Below are 26,674 nucleotides of genomic sequence, written 5' to 3' on the forward strand. Positions count from 1 at the left end.
AAACTGGAGGAAGTACAGTGTTTTAGATATCTGGGAGTGGATCTGGCAGCAGATGGAACCATGGAAGCGGAAGTGGATCATAGGGTGGGGGAGGGGGCGAAAATTCTGGGAGCCTTGAAGAATGTGTGGAAGTCGAGAACATTATCTCGGAAAGCAAAAATGGGTATGTTTGAAGGAATAGTGGTTCCAACAATGTTGTATGGTTGCGAGGCGTGGACTATGGATAGAGTTGTGCGCAGGAGGATGGATGTGCTGGAAATGAGATGTTTGAGGACAATGTGTGGTGTGAGGTGGTTTGATCGAGTAAGTAACATAAGGGTAAGAGAGATGTGTGGAAATAAAAAGAGCGTGGTTGAGAGAGCAGAAGAGGGTGTTTTGAAATGGTTTGGTCACATGGAGAGAATGAGTGAGGAAGATTGACCAAGAGGATATATGTGTCGGAGGTGGAGGGAACGAGGAGAAGAGGGAGACCAAATTGGAGGTGGAAAGATGGAGTGAAAAAGATTTTGTGTGATCGGGGCCTGAACATGCAGGAGGGTGAAAGGAGGGCAAGGAATAGAGTGAATTGGAGCGATGTGGTATACCGGGGTTGACGTGCTGTCAGTGGATTGAATCAAGGCATGTGAAGCGTCTGGGGTAAACCATGGAAAGCTGTGTAGGTATGTATATTTGCGTGTGTGGACGTATGTATATACATGTGTATGGGGGGGGGGGGGTTGGGCCATTTCTTTCGTCTGTTTCCTTGCGCTACCTCGCAAACGCGGGAGACAGCGACAAAGTATAATAATATATATATATATATATATATATATATATATATATATATATATATATATATAGGGGAGAAAGAATACTTCCCACGTATTCCCTGCGTGTCGTAGAAGGCGACTAAAAGGGGAGGGAGCAGGGGGCTGGAAATCCTCCCCTCTCGTTTTTTTTGATTTTCCAAAAGAAGGAACAGAGAACGAGGCCAGGTGAGGATATTCCCTCAGAGGCCCAGTCCTCTGTTCTTAACGCTACCTTGCTAACGCGGGAAATGGCAAATAGTATGAAAGAAAGAAAGAATATACACCCATGCACATATTCATACTTGCTGCCTTCATCCATATATATTCTTTCATACATTCACCATTTCTCTAAATTTCACAGACAAATAAAATAACAAATGCACGGCTTACCGCATCTGTGGCAAAGACTTTATTGGCAGCATCTATTGAATCATATCCTCCAGCATGCTTCCACAGATGAACACACTGGTCTTGGTCTCCAACTATAACTGTCCATGAACCTTGGAGTTCTGGGTGGACAGACTTCCCTGAAAACTTGTCTGCTACAGCTTTCACATACTCTTCACTGGAAAAAAAAGTGGAATATAGATTGTGAAATTAATTGTTGTTGCTTGTCTGAATAATGTACAGCCACTCCTGCATTTGAAGTGGAGTAAACCATGCAAAATATGCTCCAAATGTTGTGAATAATAGCAATTTCAACACATCTAAATACACTTAAAGCCTAACAGCATCACCTGAAACTCAAAAATATTTTCAGATTTCTTTTGATATCATACGAAGGTAAGGTATGGTAAGATAAAGTATCACAAATTATATATCTGTTAAACTGCTCACACTTGAGTAGTTTTCAGCTGAAACTCTTTTCTGAACCCAAATAAGGTAGTGGTACTCATGTTTTGTCCACATATTTTAGACGTCAATATATATGATAGGCCAATAAAAACTGAGAGTAAACTCATTTCCTAAACTACACTAAAATGTTAATAAATAGTGATTTCCCCATCAAGTAATTATATATACAAACTTTAATCTGCTGCCTAACCCTACTACTGAATGGCAGCAACTTAATTTCGTATCTTGTGAAAATCAAATGAACTAGTGATACTGAACCTGGATTCACAACCTTTCCTTATGACTAAAAAGTGATATGTGGGTAAAACAGTATAATTAGGTTTTAAATCAGTCTTTACACACGGTGTAGGCCAATCCTGACTTTATACCAAAGTAAATTGTCCTTTAGTTATCTGATGGAAACAAATGATAAAGTCTACTGCTTACAAATCATATAATAAAGTAACATGATGATGTTCATGGGTAAAAATAACCTTTATGAAGGATGTACAAACTGTTTACCTCTGTAAAAGAACACACAAACACACACACATAATAATTACTAAAGTAACATCACAAGGTAAAGCCTGCTTTATAAAAATGATACATTGAACTTTACAGTTAAATTGTAGATCAAAAGATCTGAAAAACTTTAAGATAAGCAGCTTACTCCCTCTCAAAGGAGTGAATGGTCACAGGAACATAAACTGAATAGCCACGGTAACTGAATAACAGGATATCACATATGCATCTGCCAAAAACCAACCTTGTTAACAGTAATTTTTGTATTTTACCATTAAAGTGTAAGTTATCAGGACAATTTGAATGTGTGTTTCACATGTTTAAATGTCAAATTTTCAAGGAACCACAATGGAAAAGACAGCTCTCGTGAGTGATTAAAAGCAATGCACCAATCATAAATCTGTCACCATATGTGGAGATACACGGTTACAAATGAGTTTCACAGTACAGTCAAACTGGAAGGATCATATCACTTTGTGATGCAATATCCATTACATATAGAAAACAGGATAACTAACATTAGTAAAGGAGAGGTGCAAAAGTTTGAAAGATGCTGAAACTGAAATACTGTTATTCAGTTTTGGAGAACACAAGATAAACTTGGACTAGCATAAGACTGGCCACAAACAAAAGCCTTCAAAGGGTACAGTAGACCAGAGGAAAATAATCCATTTTAATAATCCTTTAATTTCTACAAGAAATATGCTACCACCTCCATTTGGAAAAAAATGCCTTAAGCAAATTCAGTGAATCAGTACTAATTTTTCACTCATAAAAGTCACAAATTAAAATTTTCCTTACTTGCAGCAATATTACCTGCATGCCAATACAGTGAGTTATATACAGTATTACTATGGACAATGCTACCAGTAAATACATCAGCTTTTCTTAGGATATCACTACTTGGAAATTATGGATACCAGTCTCTGTGTTTCATATAACAAACCTACATGAGAATTCAGTTGTGCCATATGATTTTCTTTTATACGTATTTACTCTTAAGTAAATGTAAAAAAAAATTAAGTATGATATGCATCACTTTGGGCAAAAATATGGTTTACATATTCCTCTCACTAATAGAATCCCTTAAAATATCAATACATGAGGCAGAAACAAGAACAGCACATAGTATTAGCAAAGAAAAAGAATTACAAAATTGTCAGAAAAATCACTTTTAAACCATGGCTCAAAACCAATAAAAGTTGATCTATGCTCATTTAAACTTTACCACTTCATATCAAATGATGTGCTACAATTACTTATCTTTAACCCTCTCATGTCTCTGTTATCTACTGAGCACTGTACCTAATCATGAACATGATTATCAATGAAAAAAATGTGTCTGTCAGGGATTGACAACTGTCTGCCAACTGAATTGTAAACTGAAAATTAATCAAACACTGCATATACCAATATACACTGAGATTTGCTATGGAACAAACTTGAGAGTAAATCTACTGTCTAATAGCCTAAATACTGATGGCAAAAACATCTAATCTTGCAGCTAGTTGCAATCCTGTACTACTTGATTTTTAGGCAGACAGTCATACTGGTTCTAGCAACACTGGTATGCTTAGGTCTCCCCTCATAAAAATGAATCCTTTCAACAAAAGGGAAGCTGGGGATGCATTATGAGGCATCTTTAAGTTCCTGATGTTGCATATGCATACAAATCATGTTCAAATCCAGGCAGTAGACACTTCTCAAGTTTCCACTTGGTTGACCAAAGCACATGCTTACTTGAGATAAATATACTTGCAATAAAACTTATAATGAAATTAAAGTTTACAGAGCCCTCAATAATGTTTGCATTTTTGCAATAAACTGAAACCTATTATATCATTAATGCCCCTAAGAATCCTTCACTTAACCCTTTAAGTGCTGTCCATGTAGACATACCCTCTACTGGGAAAAGATGGAGCAAGTACATGTATATTCTTAAATTTTTTGTCCATGTATGAATAGCCCAATGCTCTCTAGAGGCATGGATAGATGTCATAACTCACCTGCAACTCTAAATAGCCCACAGAAAAATCTTCAAGCCTCTCAGTTACCCATAGATCAACATGGTGAGAAGAGGCTGTACACGTATCCTGGGAAAGGATGAAGCACATTTATACACATTTTCAAATTTCCATTCCATGTTTGAATAGGCCCATGTCTTCAAGTGGCACAATCGTACAGAGGTCACATGTCATCTGCAACTCTAGTTAGCCAGCAAAAAATTCTGAAGCCTCTCACTTACCCACAGACAACCATGGCATGAAGATGTCATGCACTTCTGTATGGAGGATGATGTGTGGGTTATTGGGTACAAACTGGGTATAAAAATGGCAGTAGCATGCTAATATTTGAATGTACTTAATTTAAATGGCTAAGGCTACCTAAATAGATCATAATACCTTTCTTTAATACTTAAAATTTTGTATCTCACTTGGCCAAAAAATACTATACACCCTTCTTTCCTGGCCAGCACTTAAAGGGTTAACTTATTCTATAAAGTTACGCTCTTGCCAGGACCTATCTTTGAGGCATGTATACATGGATGTAGAAGTACTAAGCATTCTGTAGCAGTTTCAACATCCTGCTACACAGAAGCTGATATAAAATTAAGAAGAGTATAAAATATAAAAAACTACCTCAAAACACCAATAGAAATTAGCAGAGAAATAAGCCTAGCCCTAGGTTCACATATGCAATGCTATACATCTATCTCAAGAGTGATAATACACAGATACAAGAAACAAATCTTCAAAAACTGGGAAATTACCAGAAAATAACAGGCTGGTGTCATTTGATGTTAGTGTAAGCTTGTTCCTTGGCCTTGAACTTGGATTCTCATGCTCATTTATCTTGCCGTTCCAGTCAAACACAAAGGGGTGTAAGCCCAACCCTTCAATGAGTGATATTTTAAAATAAACTCCAGTTTAGATCCATCAGTGTTCACAAAAGCATACATTTCCTCATCATATGAATTTCAGAGTTGTCCTTTCTGGCTATAATCATATCGAAGATTTCTTGGCTAAAACCACTACCTGGTGCCATCTAACAAGCACTGGGTGTGCTTAGTATAAATTTTCCCTCTTGAACAATGATATCCTACTGCCCACATAAAATGCAAAATATCAAATTCTTAGTATCAGTCAAATATGACAAGAAGTAATCAGTTATAAGATATAACTATCTTCAACATTTGAACATAATGTAAACAATGAACATGGTGTTTAATATGTTTTGGTGTCTTTGACCTGTCTTGGTAAATGCTGCAAAGGCCTAATGATATGAGAAGTTAATATGTTTTGTTGCCTTTGACATGTCTTGGTAAAGCATAAGCCTTATGATGTGGCAAGTCTAAGTACAAATATAGAATCCTCTGGAGTAAAAAGTTCTTCCACAAGACTGTACTTCCTTTAATTAACGGACAATGATATTGCATCATTGATGGTGACTTTCATTCACAATGAACCTTAGGTAGGCACAGTCTAGTAACAATGTTTGCACAAGAAATAGTGAGCATGCAAGAGAGAAAGAATATATATGAGTGTAATGTTACTGGGCTTTACCTATACGAGGTTACACTGCAATAAAAAATTATCACAAGAAGTACAGTCTCATCACAAAGTTTCACACTCCAAATGGGTCCATCATTTTCCTCCAACTGAAAGTAGACTGCAGGAGCTTCTGGAAAGGAGGTTCCAGGTAACAGTGAGACCCTTTCTTAGAAAACAATCCTGGGACAACGATGATAACATAAATACATGTGGACAGATATATTTATATATATATATATATATATATATATATATATATATATATATATATATATATATATATATATATATATATTATCATATATATATATATATGGAAAGTTGTGTGGGGCCTGGATGTGGAAAGGGAGCTGTGGTTTCGGGCATTATTGCGTGACAGCTGGAGACTGAGTGTGAACGAATGGGGCCTTTGTTGTCTTTTCCTAGTGCTACCTCGCACACATGAGGGGGGAGGGGGATGGTATTCCATGTGTGGCGAGGTGGCGATGGGAATGAATAGGGGCAGGCAGTGTGAATTGTGTGCATGGGTATATATGTATGTGTCTGTGTGTATATATATGTGTACATTGAGATGTATAGGTATGTGTATTTGCGTGTGTGGGCGTGTGTGTGTGTACATTGTGTATGGGGGTGGGTTGTACCATTTCTTTCGTCTGTTTCCTTGCACTACCTCGCAAACGCAGGAGACAGCGACAAAGCAAAATAAATAAATAAATATATTTCTTTTTTTTTTGCCGGTCTCCCGCGTTTGCAAGGTATATATATTATCATTATTATTATCAGCATTATTATACTTTGTTGTGGTCTCCCGCATTAGTGAGGTAGCGTAAGGAAACAGAAGAATAGCCCAAACCACCCACATACACATGTATATACATACACATCCACACGCGCACATATACAAACCTAAAAATTTCAATGTACACATACATATATATAAACAGACATATACTTATGTACATATTCATACTTGCTGCCTTCATCCTATCCTGTTGCCACCCCACCACACATGAAATGGCACCCCACCCTCCCCCCCTATGCATGCTTAGTAGTGTTAGGGAAAGACAACAAAGGCCACATTCGTTCACACTCAGTCTCTAGCTGTCGTGTGTGATGCACCGAAACCACAGCTCCTTTTCCACATCCAGGCCCCACAAAACTTTCCATGGCTTACCCCAGATGCTTCACATGCCCTGGTTCAATCCAATGACAGCATGTCGACCCCGATATACCACATTGTTCCAATTCACTCTATTCCCTGCACGTCTTTCACACTCCTTTATGTTCAGGCGCCGATTATTCAAAATCATTTTCTCTCCATCCTTCCACCTCTAATTTGGTCTCCCAATTCTCCTCATTCCCTCCACCTCTGACATATATATCCTCTTTGTCAATCTTTCCTCACTCATTCTCTCCATGTGACAAAACCATTTCAATACACCCTCCTCTACTCTCTCAACCACAATCTTTTTATTATATAAGGTTCCCACTAACTTGATTCTCTGCTAATTCACAACAAATCACTTGAACATTTTCATGTATAATGCTGAATATGTACAAGCCACATGAATGAATGACAATCCCTTTGTTTTAACTCTAGCTCCCACATACATGACTCCATGAGACAACTCATGCATGCTCATATTACATGTGGGTGGAGTGTATGTTTTAGGATAGCCAAAAGACATTAAATACTGGCTAGGCCTCCTTACACATATAAGCAGGGTCAACTGATGGTTATCCACCTGGCACAACACTGATGCATACAGTAGCTCTTGAGGAGAAAACCACTTTGCCAAATAAAATGATGCAACTTCTTGTTTCATCAGGTTTATGCTAACTTTTTCCAAGAAAAGTCAATGGCTGTCTCTACATTTCATTATCAAGAACATAAAGTCAAGGTAAACATTAAATACCTAATGCTTGCTTTTTAATAACACAAACTTACATGACCACAGCAAAAACAGAACTATGGTTATGACAAGTATATGGGTTACTTAAATAACTGTAAATTACAGAGAACTGTTGATATCAGCAATACCTTCCCTCAGAAAAAGGTGATAGCTTAACCCAATCACAATTCTTCATCTTGTTTAATTCTATAAATTTCATTCTTATCAATATTTTGTAACTAAATTGCTAAGTATGAATTACTTTATTTACCAGTTAAATTTAAAAAACTTACTAATTTTTAAGGTAAGCTTCTCCAGTGCCTGGTTTGATGTTATGGGTCTGCAACTCAAATATGACCTCTTTATCAGACAACATACGGGAGTGTGATTCTTTGGTGGGTTCGATTTTCCGAACCAACAATTTGTTCAGCCAGCTGTCCTTCTGAGCATTGCATCCTGTTGTCGACAAACATCTGGAAGAGAAACTTCAGATCTGAATGCATGGTGCTGAAAAAAAATCTGACTCATTGCACAAGATAGCTAAGGAACAATGGGATAATAACTGTAAATGTGAGCACTAAAGTGCCAAAACTGATAGTAAAAAGAAACTACTGGTCTTTCTAAGATTTTGACAGGTGGAGCCATGAACCCAGAACTGGAGAAAAAGCAGGAATCCCTAGCTGTTTTAGTAAGTGACTTGGCCCCATGAACTGCTATGTTATGAAATGTGTCTCCATCATACTTTAATATTTGTCTTTTTACACTGGATGGATCATATGCATAAAGACTTTCCGTCAACACACTTATATTCAGAGCTTATGGATTGTGTGTTAAGGCAGATATTGATTTTCCCCTGATGCAGTACTTTCTGATTATATTTCATACTGAGCCAAACTAGTTAGGCAAGCCAAACACCAATCACACATTACCATTACCCTAGAATTCTTATCTAGAATGCAGCAGCATGAATTCTACATTCACTAGATCTGCCTTTATGGCAAAATACCTCTTCTCATGCCTTCAGCCAAACTATAAAAGATCTTCACTAACCTACCACTTACTGTCTGTCCTACATGGTCATACCCTCGAACAGGCTTTCATCTACGAGCCTTTCTTAAGAATTTTTTTTCTGAAGTTACAAACCTTTACCACATATTCCTTCTCAGCTTGTCTGTTCTCCTAATCCTAGATGAATGAAGTTAACCATCTCAAATGTTCGTGTAATACATTTATGTGGATGCTTCATTACGTTCAAAAGAGGATTTTAAAGATTCAGTTGATTTCTACGAGTGTTTTATTTCACTTGATGTATTCCCTGATCATCATAGCCCTCCCTACTATCACACTATTGTACCATTGAAAAAATATTAAAAAAAAACACTCTCCCATTCAAAATATTCCATTGTTATTTAGTACTTCTAAATCCATCATACAGCTATAGATCTGCGGATATTAAATTTAAATCATTTCTCTTCGTATGGAATGATGCAAGAGCAATGATGCGCCACTTGAAGTGTGAATGATGCAATCCATTTCTGTCTTGAAAGAAGCCATATAATCTGACGGCGTTCTGACATTTACAATGTTTTTTTTTTCATTCCTCATTTTTCATACAAAATATCTTGAACATTAATGAATACCACCACAACAAAGCCCCAGCAAGGCCATGTTCTACCAACCAAATTACTTAAAAGGATCTCGAGATGAAATCCGGCTAGCAGAGGAACACGATGAAGAGGCAGTGCCATTAAATGGCAATGTTCCACTGCCAACACGTCATTAAAGTTCACAAAATACTTTTAAAATAAGACCCACTCCGGCGTCTTCACCACCCAAGATTCACCTGATACGCCTTTCTCAGCCTCACTCAACCCCTTAGGAAACGATGATTTCCCTATAGAATCCCTGCTAAGACGTGACATTCATTCCCTACGTCATTTCATCATATATATTATTAATATGACCTTGCTTCTGCCCTTCTCAGGTTCAATGTTTATGTGGGTAAACAGCAGACGACGGCCAAACAGCTGATCGCCGACACGACACAAATAAATGGACGTCACGTGAGGGTGTGCAAATAAAAAAAATATATTAGACACTGGAGACACAGGGATAATCAATTACGATATGATGATAGTCATTGGTTTTACCTGATATGGGTCAGCTGCTGAAGGGAGGGAGAAAAGCGTGAAGCCTTCCTTAACAACATTGCTCTGGCAGCCATGATGAATCTCATGTGACGTCATACCCACAATGCCTGCGGGTTGCCATGGCAACTCCAGACGCTATTCTCAACAGCAGTGTAGCACAGACTGAACCAGTTTCCACCTTCCAGAAAACAAAGAATCACCCGTTAAGACTCAAGCCGTGTGAAGTGTGCTTGTAGTACGTGTGAACCATGGGCAGTAAGAGGAGTGACAGAATAAAAGAGGATGACGAAGAGGAGGAGGACAGGAAACAGTCTGAGAATTTCTACACACGTGTCTATGATGATGCTGTGGCAAAGAAGACCCACCTTGACAATAAGATCATTGAGTATGCAGTCTTTTTCTTTGGTATGAATTGCGGCCATTTTGTCCGAAGTGTTCATGGGATTGAAGATAGACTTTCTAGAAATGATCTATAGGTCGATCTAATAATCACTATTGCTTTTCATTTGTCTGGTATCTTTCAAGTTTCAGTTTCCAGCAAATCTAAATTGATATTGAAATAATATCAGTGTTATGAGGAATGAGAGTAATCAGGATGTAAAATGTTGAATTACATTATCAATCAATTTGCACTTTGTCATCATTTGAAGTCTTAATAAAACTTAGTTCAGAAAATGAATATTTCTTTAATCTGGACATATCTAGATCCATGGGGTATTTCTATTAGCTTATGAACTGCTGACATACGTTCATGAATTATATCTGCTTCTCTATTTCTTATTCAAGTAAGAATCTAAGCTAAGCATGAGCACACACTATTGTAAAACATGATGGATACATTTGCATGCCAAGTTTGATGGATTTTTAATACGTACATACATTTAACCTACAAAAAATGAAATATATATATTGTTGTGGATCAAGTGAGCACTATCAGGTGAGAAAAATCGAAAATAATTGAAATGTATACTGGTGTCAAGTTACAATAAGGTGAACCAGGACTGTATTACGGTTTTATGAAATATGAAAATGTACAATAAAAGTTTAGGTTATATATATATATATATATATATATATATATATATATATATATATATATATATATATATATATATATATATATCCTAATCTTAAACATTTTATTACACTGGGAACTGGATAGTGAAGTTTCTAATAGAGATCAGTTTTAGTGTTGACTCTAATGTTTATCGTTGATGATTGACTTACTGAATGCTTTAGAAGCTTTTCTTACCCATGAAACATTTTTTCTTTCGCAACAATATGGCCAATGTTGAAACTGAAGCAGGCAAACGGAAATAGGGAAACAGAAGGGGGGATATAAAAAAAAGCTCTGATGATTACCAAGTCTAATGCATATGCAAGATGATATGTTTATCGACCTCAATATAGAAGATTGGCATTTCTAATCATATTCGTAAAAACAGTGTTAACAGAGGTGGCCTTAGGTTTGTTGGGCTTTGGGTAAGTGAATTAATAGGGGCTCCAGAGAAGCTAATTTTAATCACTATGCAAGTTCAACATATATTTCAATTCCATTTCACACCATTCATGAAACGGCAATGAAATCATCTTAATGCAATATTGATAATAGTAATATTGGAATATTTTTTCACATTATGCAAATAAAAAAGTCTAAGGTGCGACTAAACCTGGGGCCCCGAGGAGTTACCATGTATGCCTTCCTCCTAAGGCCTCCTAAAGCCACCATTGAGATGATGAAAGCTAAAAAAAGCTCATGTCTTCCGGACTGCAGGCAGACGTGTGAGGTGGGCGGAGGACGCGTTGAGAGCCTAGCTCGGGTGTTCAGCAGTGGTGGTGAGGGCGCCGCCTCTCACCACGCAGCCTACAACGCCTCCCTCGCAGCCATACACCAGCAACGCCAGCGAGCCCATTGCCGTTACGCAGCCCTTGTGCAGAACATACTCACCCATGAGTCTGATCTTAAGGTACAGTGGCATCGCTAAATGGCTTTGTGACGGAAGGATAGAGTGAAAGATGCTTTGAATGCTCGAGGTCTGAACACGCAGGAGGGTGCGAGACGTGCAAGGGACAGAGTAAATTGGAGTATGTGGTTTACAAGGGGATATCTTGTCATTGGGCTGAACTAGGGCATGTGAAGCTGTTAAAAGAAACTACAGAAAGGTTTGTGGGGCCTGATGGTCAATAGGGGGGTGGGGGGGGCCCTGGTTTCGGTACATTTTACAGGACAACCAGAGTGGATGTGAGCGAAGAGGCCATGTCTTCGTCTGTTCCTGGCGCTACCTCACAGGTGCAGGAAATGGCGAAAATGAGTGAAAAAGATAATATACGGTCATTATTACCATACAGTAAACATCATTACTGTTTAATACACAAAGAATGACAATAAATGGTCATTAAGTACACCATACAGGAAACTACAGTACGATACACAATACACACATTTGTTCACACACAGCCAGCAAGGTGACTTTCAGGTAAAGTTATATTACTACTTTGCCCAGGTACTGTGATGTGTTTAGCAATACAAGATTTGTAGGAGAGAAATGATAATAATAATTATATTAAATGGTGAGCAAAAGAGATGAGCGTTCTAGGGAGGCAAGTGGGTGGTGGAGTCAAGTGTATTTCCTTCCTCTTCTTCACTGTTTACTTACTTCTCCATAATATATATTAACCTCACACACACACACACACACACACATTTTCACGAAGTGAACTTTCTGGTATTGCTTTGCAATGTTTTTAGCGAGACAAACTGGTTCAGTTAAACACCAAAGACAAAACTGAGAAGTATAGTGCACTACACACCGCAATATTTAATTAATCCGGCAACTAAAACTTACTTCATCATTTTCTTCTTCAACTGTAATTAATGTCGCCTGTCGAATGGCAAGCAGATACCCAGAGCTGTTTGGAACCTGTCCTCCAAATCACTGAAGACTGTTTATATAAACACTTGTACGTCATGTTCCATTTCTCATCCACTTTCATGACTGTGGTAAACACATTAATTGATATAGATACATAAAAGAGAGAATGTGTTGTGTATTTTGTGGTCCTAGAGCTTCAATCAGACTCGTGTCTTCCCCGTAAATGGTCAACTTGACATGTTGTGTTTATGTTTACGTTGGTTTGTTGTCCAGTGACACTAGTCAAATGAGGAAATGTCAAATGAAATAACATTACCCAATCACTGTATCACTTCGCCCTTATAAATTATGATTATTTTTTATAAAATATCCACGTGCCAATAGCTGAAGGTGAAGTTATATTTCTATGATTTAAAAAAAAAAATTTAGTTCTAACTTAGTATCTCGGAAGCAACTCTGACCACACTGCCACCATGGCCGACCTTGTTATCCGGACATATTACAGGGAATGAATATACATTATCTCAGAATTTCTCAAGAATATACGTATTTTTTGATATTATATTATTTGAGATACACAGCACTGCGGCAAGACGCACCCAAAGTTGCTCACAATGACGACATTGCCTTACCTGAAGAACTCACTCACATAGTTTTATCTTAGGCACAAACTTTAAAGGTTATCCAATTTATAAAGCACAAACGCCTCCTGAAAGACCAGGGAACTGCCGTCGCCAATCAGTCAAACGAACTGCCCCTATCTGATGATTATGAATGAGGTATCATCTGGGGAAATCTTAAATGGTCAAGTAGTATGATGAGGAAGGGCATTTCCCTTAGGCTGGTACATGCCAACAACACCATACCACATCTTTCTTGCCTGTAGCTCGACCTGCATCCACTCACTTGAAGATCCTCATTCATTTCTGTTGATACTGGGATAATATCATGAACTCTCATTCTAGAAATTTACAGAACCTTCGAGAAGGCGGCGTTCGAGCATTTCATTCTAGTATTGTACAGAACCTTCGAGAAGGTGGCCTTCGAGCATTTCATTCTATAATTGTACAGAACCTTCGAGAAGGTGGCCTTCGAGCATTTCATTCTAGTATTGTACAGAACCTTCGAGAAGGTGGCCTTCGAGCATTTCATTCTAGTATTGTACAGAACCTTCGAGAAGGTGGCCTTCGAGCATTTCATTCTAGTATTGTGCAGAACCTTCGAGAAGGTGGCCTTCGAGCATTTCATTCTAGTATTGTACAGAACCTTCGAGAAGGTGGCCTTCGAGCATTTCATTCTATAATTGTACAGAACCTTCGAGAAGGTGGCCTTCGAGCATTTCATTCTAGTATTGTACAGAACCTTCGAGAAGGTGGCCTTCGAGCATTTCATTCTAGTATTGTACAGAACCTTCGAGAAGGTGGCCTTCGAGCATTTCATTCTAGTATTGTACAGAACCTTCGAGAAGGTGGCCTTCGAGCATTTCATTCTATAATTGTACAGAACCTTCGAGAAGGTGGCCTTCGAGCATTTCATTCTAGTATTGTACAGAACCTTCGAGAAGGTGGCCTTCGAGCATTTCATTCTAGTATTGTACAGAACCTTCGAGAAGGTGGCCTTCGAGCATTTCATTCTAGTATTGTACAGAACCTTCGAGAAGGTGGCCTTCGAGCATTTCATTCTAGTATTGTACAGAACCTTCGAGAAGGTGGCCTTCGAGCATTTCATTCTACAATTGTACAGAACCTTCGAGAAGATGGCCTTCGAGCATTTCATTCTAGTATTGTACAGAACCTTCGAGAAGATGGCCTTCGAGCATTTCATTCTAGTATAGTACAGAACCTTCGAGAAGGTGACCTTCGAGCATTTCATTCTATAATTGTACAGAACCTTCGAGAAGGTGGCCTTCGAGCATTTCATTCTAGTATAGTACAGAACCTTCGAGAAGGTGACCTTCGAGCATTTCATTCTATAATTGTACAGAACCTTCGAGAAGGTGGCCTTCAAGCATTTCATTCTAGAATTGTACAGAACCTTCGAGAAGGTGACCTTCGAGCATTTCATTCTAGAATTGTACAGAACCTATGAGAAGGTGGTCTTCGAGCATTTCATTCTACAATTGTGCAGAACCTTCGAGAAGGTGGCCTTCGAGCATTTCATTCTAGAATTGTACAGAACCTATGAGAAGGTCCCCACCCCCAAGCATTTCACATACTTTTCTTCACTACACCCTAATCTTCACTACTCCCTTATCTTCACTACACCCGAATCTTCACTACTCCCTTATCTTCACTACACCCTTATCTTCACAACACCCTTATCTTAACTACCCCCCCTTATCTTCACTACAACCTTATCTTCACTACTAAGGCCATCACGACAACCCCAGGACTACACACACAAAAAAACACACTCTATTTTAGATCTTATGCCGTTACTACTAAAGGTTATTTCACATTCTCCAGGCAATTCAGCTAGAATTCACAATCCTATGTGTTTCATCTTCCCTTTATTTAATTCCCCATCTAGTCTGTATAGTCCCTTATCTGTACTATACCCTTATCTTCACCACAACCTTATCTTAACTACCCCCCTTATCTTCACTATCCCCCTTATCTTCACTACTAAGGCCATCACCACAATAACCCTAGGACTACACAAAAACCACACCATTTTAGATCTTATGCCGTTACTACTAAAGGTTATTTCACAATCTCCAGGCAATTCAGCTAGAATTGACAACCTTATGTGTTTCATCTTCCCTTTATTTAATTGTCCATCTAGTCTGTATAGTCCCTTATCTGTACTATACCCTTATCTTCACTGCAACCTTATCTTAACTACCCCCCTTATCTTCACTATCCCCCTTATCTTCACTACTTAGGCCATCACGATAATAACCCTAGGACTACACAAAACACACACCATTATAGATCTTATGCCGTTACTACTAAAGGTTATTTTACAATCTCCAGGCAATTCAGCTAGAATTGACAACCCTATGTGTTTCATCTTCACTTTATTTAATTGTCCATCTAGTCTGTATAGTCCCTTATCTGTACTATACCCTTATCTTCACCACAACCTTATCTTAACTACCCCCCTTATCTTCACTATCCCCCTTATCTTCACTACTTAGGCCATCACGACAATAACCCTAGGACTACACAAAAACCACACCATTTTAGATCTTATGCCGTTACTACTAAAGGTTATTTTACAATCTCCAGGCAATTCAGCTAGAATTCACAACCTTATGTGTTTCATCTTCCCTTTATTTAATTGCCCATCTAGTCTGCGTCATAACCAAAGCCAATCTGAACTCGACTATTTTTCAGTCGTTTTTCTTGGTATCTGGGATATTGAAGCACTTCAGGGAGGTCCAAATCACAAGAAAATCAAACCCTCGAACAATGACTCACGTTCGCAGACCTCACCAGTACCACGGCAAGGAATCCTTCTGCCAGTTCTACCAAACCTACATCCAAGAAACTGGGAGACCACAAGACTTCATCTTGAGGAAACAACTTTACAAGGAATACTTGGTTTACTGTGACCAATTTGGATACGAGAAGGCATCAGTTCTTAACATTGGGAGGACACTGGGAAGATGGAGCATCAAGGCAGATACGAGAGTGGGAGGCAAGGATGGATGTAACCAAGAGTATGCATACACCAGAATCACCTGGGTGCCTGGAAACGACAGAGACCTGGAAATCGGAGTGAAAAGGAGACTTGACTACGACGAAGACGTTCCATGCAAGAGACCTCACCTGGAAAAGGGGGAAGATGGAGTTGGAGAAACCTCCAGCGGCGTTTCTGTCACAGAGAAAGTGAAAGTGAAGAGGAAGAGGGTGGTAAGACAGAGAAAAATCCGCCGTACTGATGCAGGAGCAGGACCACCTGTCCCCATCAACGTTTCCATGGAAGTTCGGGACCAGGAAATGGTGACTGATGTACCAGTCATTACCGTGATCCCTGACTACAGAGAGACTGATGAGAACCAGTGCATATTTGACCTTTGCATCACAATAGTGGGTGAGATCGAGGAACCTCAAGTTATAGATTCAGCAGACGTAATTGTTAGGACCGGCGGTGTCTCACCATCTTGTTGAGATGATTACCCCCCCTTTTCAATCCCGGTGTCAAAGACCTTGAGTTCGAGATCATCAAAATCAAGGGAATATAATCCGGGGAAAATCGAGATCAGACATGCTCGCGATGTGTACAGAGATTTTTGAAAGGAGTTTATCGTTACTTCTGAGAGTCTGGTAAATATTTAAGTTCGTGAGGGTAAAAAAAAAAAAAAAAAAAAAAAGTTTTAGTTAAAATCAAATGATTCTGTTACCCATTGAATATTTCATTTACATTTTCTTCAAAATACTTTAGTTAGTTTTCTATAAAACAATATAAGGTAAACTTTAAAAATTTTCTTCCTGACAGGGCCCCCCCCCAAAAAAAAAAAACTTTTAGTTAAAATCAAATGATTCTGTTACCCATTGAATATTTCATTTACATTTTCTTCAAAATTCTTTAATTAGTTTTCTATAAATCAATATAAGGTAAACTTTAAAAATTTTCTTCCTCACAGGGCCCCCCCCCAAAAAAAAAAAAACTTTTAGTTAAAATCAAATGATTCTGTTACCCATTGAATATTTCATTTACATTTTCTTCAAAATACTTTAATTAGTTTTCTATAAAACAATATAAGGCAAACTTTAAAAATTTTCTTCCTGACAGGCCCATACCATCAACTATACTTTTTCTATAGTGTAAAGGTTTTAAGTAAAGACTAATCATGTTCTTAAATATCCGGACACAGATATGCATCTTATATAGCACTTTACACGAGCGAGTAGCTTCTACTTAAAGCATCAATGGGAAATGTTTTTTTTTTATCAGAGTTTGTTATATCCAAATCTGCTTTTTTTTTTTTTGTCAATGAAAAAGAGTAAACTTAGCAAGCTTATGTGTGGGGCCACACGACGTGCTACAGCCTCCACTACAGCCCTATGTGTTTCATCTTCCCTTTATTTAATTGCCCATCTAGTCTGCGTCATAACCAAAGCCAATCTGAACTCGACTATTTTTCAGTCGTTTTTCTTGGTATCTGGGATATTGAAGCACCTCAGGGAGGTCCAAATCACAAGAAAATCAAACCCTCGAACAATGACTCACGTTCGCAGACCTCACCAGTACCACGGCAAGGAATCCTTCTGCCAGTTCTACCAAACCTACATCCAAGAAACTGGGAGACCACAGGACTTCATCTTGAGGAAACAACTTTACAAGGAATACTTGGTTTACTGTGACCAATTTGGATACGAGAAGGCATCAGTTCTTAACATTGGGAGGACACTGGGAAGATGGAGCATCAAGGCAGATACGAGAGTGGGAGGCAAGGATGGATGTAACCAAGAGTATGCATACACCAGAATCACCTGGGTGCCTGGAAACGACAGAGACCTGGAAATCGGAGTGAAAAGGAGACTTGACTACGACGAAGACGTTCCATGCAAGAGACCTCACCTGGAAAAGGGGGAAGATGGAGGTGGAGAAACATCCAGCGGCGTTTCTGTCACAGAGAAAGTGAGAGTGAAGAGGAAGAGGGTGGTAAGACAGAGAAAAATCCGCCGTACTGATGCAGGAGCAGGACCACCTGTCCCCATCAACGTTTCCATGGAAGTTCGGGACCAGGAAATGGTGACTGATGTACCAGTCATTACCGTGATCCCTGACTACAGAGAGACTGATGAGAACCAGTGCATATTTGACCTTTGCATCACAATAGTGGGTGAGATCGAGGAACCTCAAGTTATAGATTCAGCAGACGTAATTGTTAGGACCAGCGGTGTCTCACCATCTTGTTGAGATGATAACCCCCCCTTTTCAATCCCGGTGTCAAAGACCTTGAGTTCGAGATCATCAAAATCAAGGGAATATAATCCGGGGAAAATCGAGATCAGACATGCTCGAGATGTGTACAGAGATTTTTGAAAGGAGTTTATCGTTACTTCTGAGAGTCTGGTAAATATTTAAGTTCGTGAGGGAAAAAAAAAAAAAAGTTTTAGTTAAAATCAATTGATTCTGTTACCCATTGAATATTTCATTTACATTTTCTTCAAAATACTTTAATTAGTTTTCTATAAAACAATATAAGGTAAACTTTAAAAATTTTCTTCCTGACAGGCCCAAAAAAAAAAAAAACTTTTAGTTAAAATCAAATGATTCTGTTACCCATTGAATATGTCATTTACATTTTCTTCAAAATACTTTAATTAGTTTTCTATAAAACAATATAAGGCAAACTTTAAAAATTTTCTTCCTGACAGGCCCATACCATCAACTATACTTTTTCTATAGTGTAAAGGTTTTAAGTAAAGACTAATCATGTTCTTAAATATCCGGACACAGATAGGCATCTTATATAGCACTTTACACGAGCGAGTAGCTTCTACTTAAAGCATCAATGGGAAATGTTTTTTTTTTTATCAGAGTTTGTTATATCCAAATCTGCTTTTTTTTTTTGTCAATGAAAAAGAGTAAATTTAGCAAGCTTATGTGTGGGACCATATTCTCCTAGGCTCAGGAGGAGCGGCGGGAGGAAGGTGCCAGACTCCTGCAACGCCAGCAGGAGGAGGCGGGCATACAGGAGGAGAAGGTGCAACGTTTGCAGGAACTTATCCACGTCACACGACGTGCTACAGCCTCCACTACAGCCCTATGTGTTTCATCTTCCCTTTATTTAATTGCCCATCTAGTCTGCGTCATAACCAAAGCCAATCTGAACTCGACTATTTTTCAGTCGTTTTTCTTGGTATCTGGGATATTGAAGCACCTCAGGGAGGTCCAAATCACAAGAAAATCAAACCCTCGAACAATGACTCACGTTCGCAGACCTCACCAGTACCACGGCAAGGAATCCTTCTGCCAGTTCTACCAAACCTACATCCAAGAAACTGGGAGACCACAGGACTTCATCTTGAGGAAACAACTTTACAAGGAATACTTGGTTTACTGTGACCAATTTGGATACGAGAAGGCATCAGTTCTTAACATTGGGAGGACACTGGGAAGATGGAGCATCAAGGCAGATACGAGAGTGGGAGGCAAGGATGGATGTAACCAAGAGTATGCATACACCAGAATCACCTGGGTGCCTGGAAACGACAGAGACCTGGAAATCGGAGTGAAAAGGAGACTTGACTACGACGAAGACGTTCCATGCAAGAGACCTCACCTGGAAAAGGGGGAAGATGGAGGTGGAGAAACATCCAGCGGCGTTTCTGTCACAGAGAAAGTGAGAGTGAAGAGGAAGAGGGTGGTAAGACAGAGAAAAATCCGCCGTACTGATGCAGGAGCAGGACCACCTGTCCCCATCAACGTTTCCATGGAAGTTCGGGACCAGGAAATGGTGACTGATGTACCAGTCATTACCGTGATCCCTGACTACAGAGAGACTGATGAGAACCAGTGCATATTTGACCTTTGCATCACAATAGTGGGTGAGATCGAGGAACCTCAAGTTATAGATTCAGCAGACGTAATTGTTAGGACCGGCGGTGTCTCACCATCTTGTTGAGATGATTACCCCCCCCTTTTCAATCCCGGTGTCAAAGACCTTGAGTTCGAGATCATCAAAATCAAGGGAATATAATCCGGGGAAAATCGAGATCAGACATGCTCGAGATGTGTACAGAGATTTTTGAAAGGAGTTTATCGTTACTTCTGAGAGTCTGGTAAATATTTAAGTTCGTGAGGGGAAAAAAAAAAAAAAAAAGTTTTAGTTAAAATCAAATGATTCTGTTACCCATTGAATATTTCATTTACATTTTCTTCAAAATACTTTAGTTAGTTTTCTATAAAACAATATAAGGTAAACTTTAAAAATTTTCTTCCTGACAGGCCCCCAAAAAAAAAAAAAAAGTTTTAGTTAAAATCAAATGATTCTGTTACCCATTGAATATTTCATTTACATTTTCTTCAAAATACTTTAGTTAGTTTTCTATAAAACAATATAAGGTAAACTTTAAAAATTTTCTTCCTGACAGGGCCCCCCTCCCCCAAAAAACCAGTTTTAGTTAAAATCAAATGATTCTGTTACCCATTGAATATTTCATTTACATTTTCTTCAAAATACTTTAGTTAGTTTTCTATAAAACAATATAAGGCAAACTTTAAAAATTTTCTTCCTGACAGGCCCATACCATCAACTATACTTTTTCTATAGTGTAAAGGTTTTAAGTAAAGACTAATCATGTTCTTAAATATCCGGACACAGATATGCATCTTATATGGCACTTTACACGAGCGAGTAGCTTTTTTTTTTTTGTCAATGAAAAAGAGTAAACTTAGCAAGCTTATGTGTGGGGCCATATTCTCCTAGGCTCAGGAGGAGCGGCGGGAGGAAGGTGCCAGACTCCTGCAACGCCAGCAGGAGGAGGCGGGCATACAGGAGGAGAAGGTGCAACGTTTGCAGGAACTTATCCACGTCACACGACGTGCTACAGCCTCCACTACAGCCAAGGTCGCCACCTACTCCACATACCGGGTCAGTACTCCACTTATCCCCACCTCATCTTGATAGAAACTTTGTTGCTCTTAAAAAATACAATGTATTCCACCTCGAGATCAGAGTGTAATACCCCCTTCCGGGGAGAACAAGCCCCCTTAATATATTATTCCTAGCATCAATATGTTAAATCTTTTCCCAGCACCTCACTACCTCCTACAGGGAACACTGGGGTACCGTACCAATACGTTCCCATCTTATTCCCAGCAGCAGTAGCTAGAAAGTAAATGAAACTCTCACAAAGCTTGGGAATTAGGGCTAGAAAGTAAATGAAACTCTTACAAAACTTGGGAATTAGGGCTAGAAAGTACATTAAACTCTAACAAAACTTGGAAATTACGGCTAGAAAGTAAATGAAACTCACAAAACTTGGAAATTAGGGCTAGAAAGTAAATGAAACTCTGACAAAGCTTGGGAATTAGGGCTAGAAAGTAAATGAAACTCTCACAAAACTTGGGAATTAGGGCTAGAAAGTATATTAAACTCTAACAAAACTTGGAAATTAGGGCTAGAAAGTAAATGAAACTCACAAAACTTGGAAATTAGGGCTAGAAAGTAAATGAAACTCTCACAAAACTTGGGAATTAGGGCTAGAAAGTATATTAAACTCTAACAAAACTTGGAAATTAGGGCTAGAAAGTAAATGAAACTCACAAAACTTGGAAATTAGGGCTAGAAAGTAAATGAAACCCCCACAAAGCTTGGGAATTAGGGCTAGAAAGTAAATGAAACTCTTACATATCTTGGGAATTAGGTCTAGAAAGTAAATGAAACCCTCACAAAACGTGGAAATTAGGGCTAGAAAGTAAATGAAACTCACAAAACTTGGAAATTAGGGCTAGAAAGTAAATGAAACTCACAAAACTTGGGAATTAGGGCTAGAAAGTAAATGAAACTCCCACAAAGCTTGGGAATTAGGGCTAGAAAGTAAATGAAACTTACAAAACTTGGAAATTAGGGCTAGAAAGTAAATGAAACTCACAAAACTTGGCAATTAGGGCTAGAAAGTAAATGAAACCCTCACAAAACTTGTAAATTAGGGCTAGAAAGTAAATTAAACTCACAAAACTTGGAAATTAGGGCTAAAAAGTAAATGAAACTCACAAAACTTGGAAATTAGGGCTAGAAAGTAAATGAAACTCCCACAAAACTTGGGAATTAGGGCTAGAAAGTAAATGAAACTCACAAAACTTGGAAATTAGGGCTAAAAAGTAAATGAAACTCACAAAACTTGGAAATTAGGGCTAGAAAGTAAATGAAACTCCCACAAAACTTGGGAATTAGGGCTAGAAAGTAAATGTAACTCTCACAAAACTTGGAAATTAGGGCTAGAAAGTAAATTAAACTCTCACAAAACTTGTAAATTAGGGCTAGAAAGTAAATGAAACTCTCACAAAACTTGGAAACTAGGGCTAGAAAGTAAATGAAACTCACAAAACTTGGAAATGAGGGCTAGAAAGTAAATGGAACTCACAAAACTTGGAAATTAGGGCTAGAAAGTAAATGAAACTCTCACAAAACTTGGAAATTAGGGCTAGAAAGTAAATGAAACTCACAAAACTTGGAAATTAGGGCTAGAAAGTAAATGAAACTCCCACAAAACTTGGAAATTAGGGCTAGAAAGTAAATGAAACTCTCACAAAACTTGGAAATTAGAGTGGTGAAATAATCAATGTGTCTGAGTACTGTCAAATCCTTGACTGGTGAACCTTGGAAGAGTTTGCAAGTAATGATACTTCTTTTCTTATAACTTGCCTCTACAAGTTCCAATATTATATTCAAGTGCTTAAATCCACATCAGTCATCTACACAGTTTGTAAGATGAAAAATCAACAGTTACCAAAGGTTGAAGTGTTTCATTCAACATTTTTCTTTTATTTTTTCACTTTGACATATTCAACCAACAAATATATATCTAATTACCTCCTTCAAACAGAGATATCCATACATTAAAATCAAAATATATTCTCAAGTAGAGATATCCAGACATTAAATTAAAACATATTCAAATCCTAATCCTCAGCTTATGTTTAACATGATATATATATATATATATATATATATATATATATATATATATATATATATATATATATATATATATATATATATTCTGGCTAACATACTCATGCTAGTATCCTCATACTTTGCGTAGGTCACGTAAACAACATACTAATAAGCTTTATTAAATATGTTCAAAATATATAAAAGTTCTACAGATCTGCAAGAGTCATGTCACACTAACACACTCATTGATTAGGTTGATGATAGCAATTGAAATGTGACGATTATAATACGTTCAGTGTGACATACTGAGAGAATTGTGGTCTTATGTCCTCGGTGTGTGTAGGAGTATGTGGAGCGGAGTGTGGCCACGTTTGGCAAAGAAGCATCCACGGTTGAGGGAGTTTGTGGCCGATTTCGTGACCTCCTGACCTTGCGTCTCCAGCTGCAGCTCAAGGTCAACCACGCCCTTCTCCAGCTGCATCAGGCACGTCGACAGCTGCAGGTCTTCGTGCAGGTGAGTAAGACGGTGTTGGAGTGGTAGCCAGCCCGTCCGTCAGGTGTTTGGCCCTTACGACCCTTCAACACGAGGGTGCGCGACTCTTGAGGACGACGGTACGACCCTTGAGCACGACGGTACGACCCTTGAGCACGACGGCATATACGACCCTTGAGCACGACGGTACGACCCTTGAGCACGACGGTACGACCCTTGAACACGACGGTACGACCCTTGAGCACGACGTTACGACCCTTGAGCACAACGGTACTACCCATGAACACGCACCTACGACACTTGGGTATGATGTTCTGGTCTTTGCCCAGCCATCATACTTAGGGGTCGTACCTTCGTGCTCAAGGGTCGTACCGTCGTGCTTAAGAGCCGTACCGTCGTGCTCAAGGGTCGTATCGTCGTGCTCAAGGGTCGTACCGTTGTGCTTAAGGGATCGAACTTAAGCCACAGACTCCAGTCACCAAGCCTTCAATGAAACACACACACAAAAAAAAAGAGAAATAAAGAAATAGGGAATGAAGAAGAAGAAGAAGAAGAAGAAGAAGAAGAAGAAGAAGAAGAAGAAGAAGAAGAAGAAGAAGAAGAAGAAGAAGAAGAAGAAGAGTAGCGGGAGGACACGAGAAAGCAAAGAGTTGCAAAGCTTTGTGGTGTAAGGAAGGAAAGAGACGACACAACGACAGAATGTTACGGGTTATACGAAGACAACAAAGAACATTTACTACCTTTAACACCTATTCTTTATCGTAAGTGTATCTATGAGTCAGGATACGTACAAAAAAAGATAAATAAACACATGGATTGATTCTGCTATGCGCTGAATATCCGACCAAAACGGTAAAGGTTGGCGGATCACGCCAGAGAAAGTTACACTTCGTATGACGAAGTTGACACTCCCATCCCACCGGGAAAGTCATCTCTGCCGATGGGATGGGAGTGTGACATGACGAGGACGTCCAGGCAAGTACAGCAGTCTCGAACAGCTTGTGTGTCCTCTCTCTCTCTCTCTCTCTCTCTCTCTCTCTCTCTCTCTCTCTCTCTCTCTCTCTCTGGCCTCGTCCTCGACTCTGGTAAGGTCGCAATGCTTTCTTTCAGAAGAGCAACGAGTGTGGATCAGTGTTCTGGTGTTCATGGGTCCAGCCAGACCCATGACTGTCATGTCTCTGGGTGTTTACTATAGTGTTTGTTTCACGCTCTCCAGTAGTTTTTGTGTTGTAAATGCAGACAGTTGGTGTTGTGGGAGGAGGAGGGAGGGACTGGTTTGTGCCTGCAGTAGTGTGGCATGAGCCGCTGGTAGTGTTGCATGATGGTGTTGCACGCACGATGGTGACTGTGTTGTCTTGCCCCTAACAGAGCGAGAAGGAGCGTGAGGGGGAGGCACTACTGCAGCTCTATAGGGAACGATCCGCTGGATGGACCTCTTCGCGGAGTCTTGGGGAGATGGAGGCGCGTCTTGCCGCCTTACAGACGGCCTCCACGCACACGCACACGCACCTCACGCGCGTGCGCCTCGCCCTCGTCAACATCTATAGCGTGGCGAGGGCCTACCAGCGGTCTCTGCCTCCCCTGGGCCCGCGCGCTGCTACCTCCGCCGTCTTGAGACGTCTCCACAACTTCCTCTTGGACGCCATGACGGTGACAGCGGCGGCGCGCAGCGCCATCCAACCCGCCTCCCTCAGACCTAGCGCTGACAGCCTCACCAAACCCGTCAGAAGGGAGAACGCGCCCTCCAAACCTCCCCATAAGGACAGTGTCCGTAAGGACAGTGCCACGAACAAGTCAGGCAGGGACAGTGTCACTAGTAAGTCACGTAAGGACAGTAGTAGTAGCAGCAGGCTGGCTAAGGACGAAGCAAATGGCAAGTCTACTACTGCTGAAGAAGGTACCCTTCGAAAGAACTCTAAGAAAAAGAAAAGCTCCGTCGGGAAACTGACGAAGATGGAGAGTAAGAGGAGCATCCAGAGAGACGAGCAAACAGATACACCTGTGGAGAAGGAGGCGTCTGACGGAGAAGAGGCTCAGGTTCTCCCTGCAGACGATGGTCCGTGATCAGTACCTAGGTTACTTAAGGCCCAGGTTCTCCCTGCAGACGATGGTCCGTGATCAGTACCTAGGTTACTTAAGGCCCAGGTGCTCCCTGCAGAGGATGTTAATAATCAGTAGCTACGATACTTGGACAGGTGCTCTCTGCGCGAGCGTGTGAGACACACACAGATATTTCACATTGTATGAGGCCATGATACAACGGTCGATCTAATACTCTTGTCAACAGAGAATGCGAAGTATTGAGGCCATGAATTCGTATCTAACTTGGCTATAATCATATAGCCGACATTAGATGCTTAAATGGATAATTACAGCTGTTATTATCCATGTGATTATCATATAATATTTCTATGTAGTATATTTTCAATCCATCAAAATACATTATACCATAAATTTCTTGTTTTTCTTCTTTTCCTTTTGGAAGAACTTGAATGTAGAGGTCGTGAGTACAGGGTAGATTTCGTACCCTACTTTCCTGACGGCTTTATTTACAATTACTATCACAAAATATTCGTATATATATATGTATATATATATATATATATATATATATATATATATATATATATATATATATATATATATATATATATATATAGCGCTACCTCGCACACATGAGGGGGAAGGGGGATGTTATTCCATGTGTGGCGAGGTGGCGATGGGAATAAATAAAGGCAGACAGTATGAATTATGTACATGTGTATATATGTATATGTCTGTGTGTATATATATGTGTACATTGAGATGTATAGGTATGTATATTTGCGTGTGTGGACGTGTATGTATATACATGTGTATGGGGGTGGGTTGGGCCATTTCTTTCGTCTGTTTCCTTGCGCTACCTCGCAAACGCGGGAGACAGCGACAAAGCAAAATGAATATATATATATATATATATATATATATATATATATATATATATATATATATA

The 26,674-nt window shown here is 39.3% G+C and overlaps 2 protein-coding genes across 3 annotated transcripts in view; one reads left to right on the forward strand and one right to left on the reverse strand.

The window, feature by feature from the left end:
• Nipsnap (protein nipsnap) overlaps window positions 1-9,877 on the reverse strand; it is a 49,754-nt gene extending 39,877 nt beyond the window's left edge. The window contains exons 1-3 of one of the 2 annotated variants that reach the window (XM_071685673.1): window positions 9,738-9,837; window positions 7,881-8,060; window positions 1,179-1,353 (exon numbers count right to left, since the gene is read on the reverse strand). In XM_071685673.1, the coding sequence (XP_071541774.1) occupies window positions 1,179-1,353; window positions 7,881-8,060; window positions 9,738-9,823 (441 nt within the window). In that variant the 5' untranslated portion in view covers window positions 9,824-9,837. Of the gene's footprint in view, window positions 1-1,178; window positions 1,354-7,880; window positions 8,061-9,737 lie in introns of both variants that reach the window. The other variant, XM_071685672.1, reaches the window with a different exon arrangement.
• Window positions 9,857-26,253, forward strand: LOC139761449 (uncharacterized). The gene is made up of 5 exons (XM_071685674.1): window positions 9,857-10,122; window positions 11,512-11,704; window positions 20,997-21,161; window positions 23,533-23,703; window positions 25,051-26,253. The coding sequence occupies exons 1-5, from the start codon at window positions 9,986-9,988 to the stop codon at window positions 25,744-25,746; spliced, it is 1,362 nt and encodes a 453-aa protein (XP_071541775.1). The 5' UTR covers window positions 9,857-9,985; the 3' UTR covers window positions 25,747-26,253.
• Window positions 26,254-26,674: the final 421 nt, after the last annotated feature.

The sequence above is a fragment of the Panulirus ornatus genome, chromosome 40 (genome assembly GCF_036320965.1).
Source record: "Panulirus ornatus isolate Po-2019 chromosome 40, ASM3632096v1, whole genome shotgun sequence".
Classification (NCBI taxonomy): domain Eukaryota; kingdom Metazoa; phylum Arthropoda; class Malacostraca; order Decapoda; family Palinuridae; genus Panulirus; species Panulirus ornatus.

What these genes read in the sequence shown, in the direction of transcription:
- LOC139761449 (XM_071685674.1), top strand. Translation starts at nt 9,986, where the DNA reads ATGGGCAGTAAGAGGAGTGACAGAATAAAAGAGGATGACGAAGAGGAG. An exon ending in CCCATGAGTCTGATCTTAAG is followed by an intron (nt 11,705 to 20,996) that starts GTACAGTGGCAT and finishes ATATTCTCCTAG; the next exon opens with GCTCAGGAGGAGCGGCGGGA. An exon ending in CCACCTACTCCACATACCGG is followed by an intron (nt 21,162 to 23,532) that starts GTCAGTACTCCA and finishes CGGTGTGTGTAG; the next exon opens with GAGTATGTGGAGCGGAGTGT.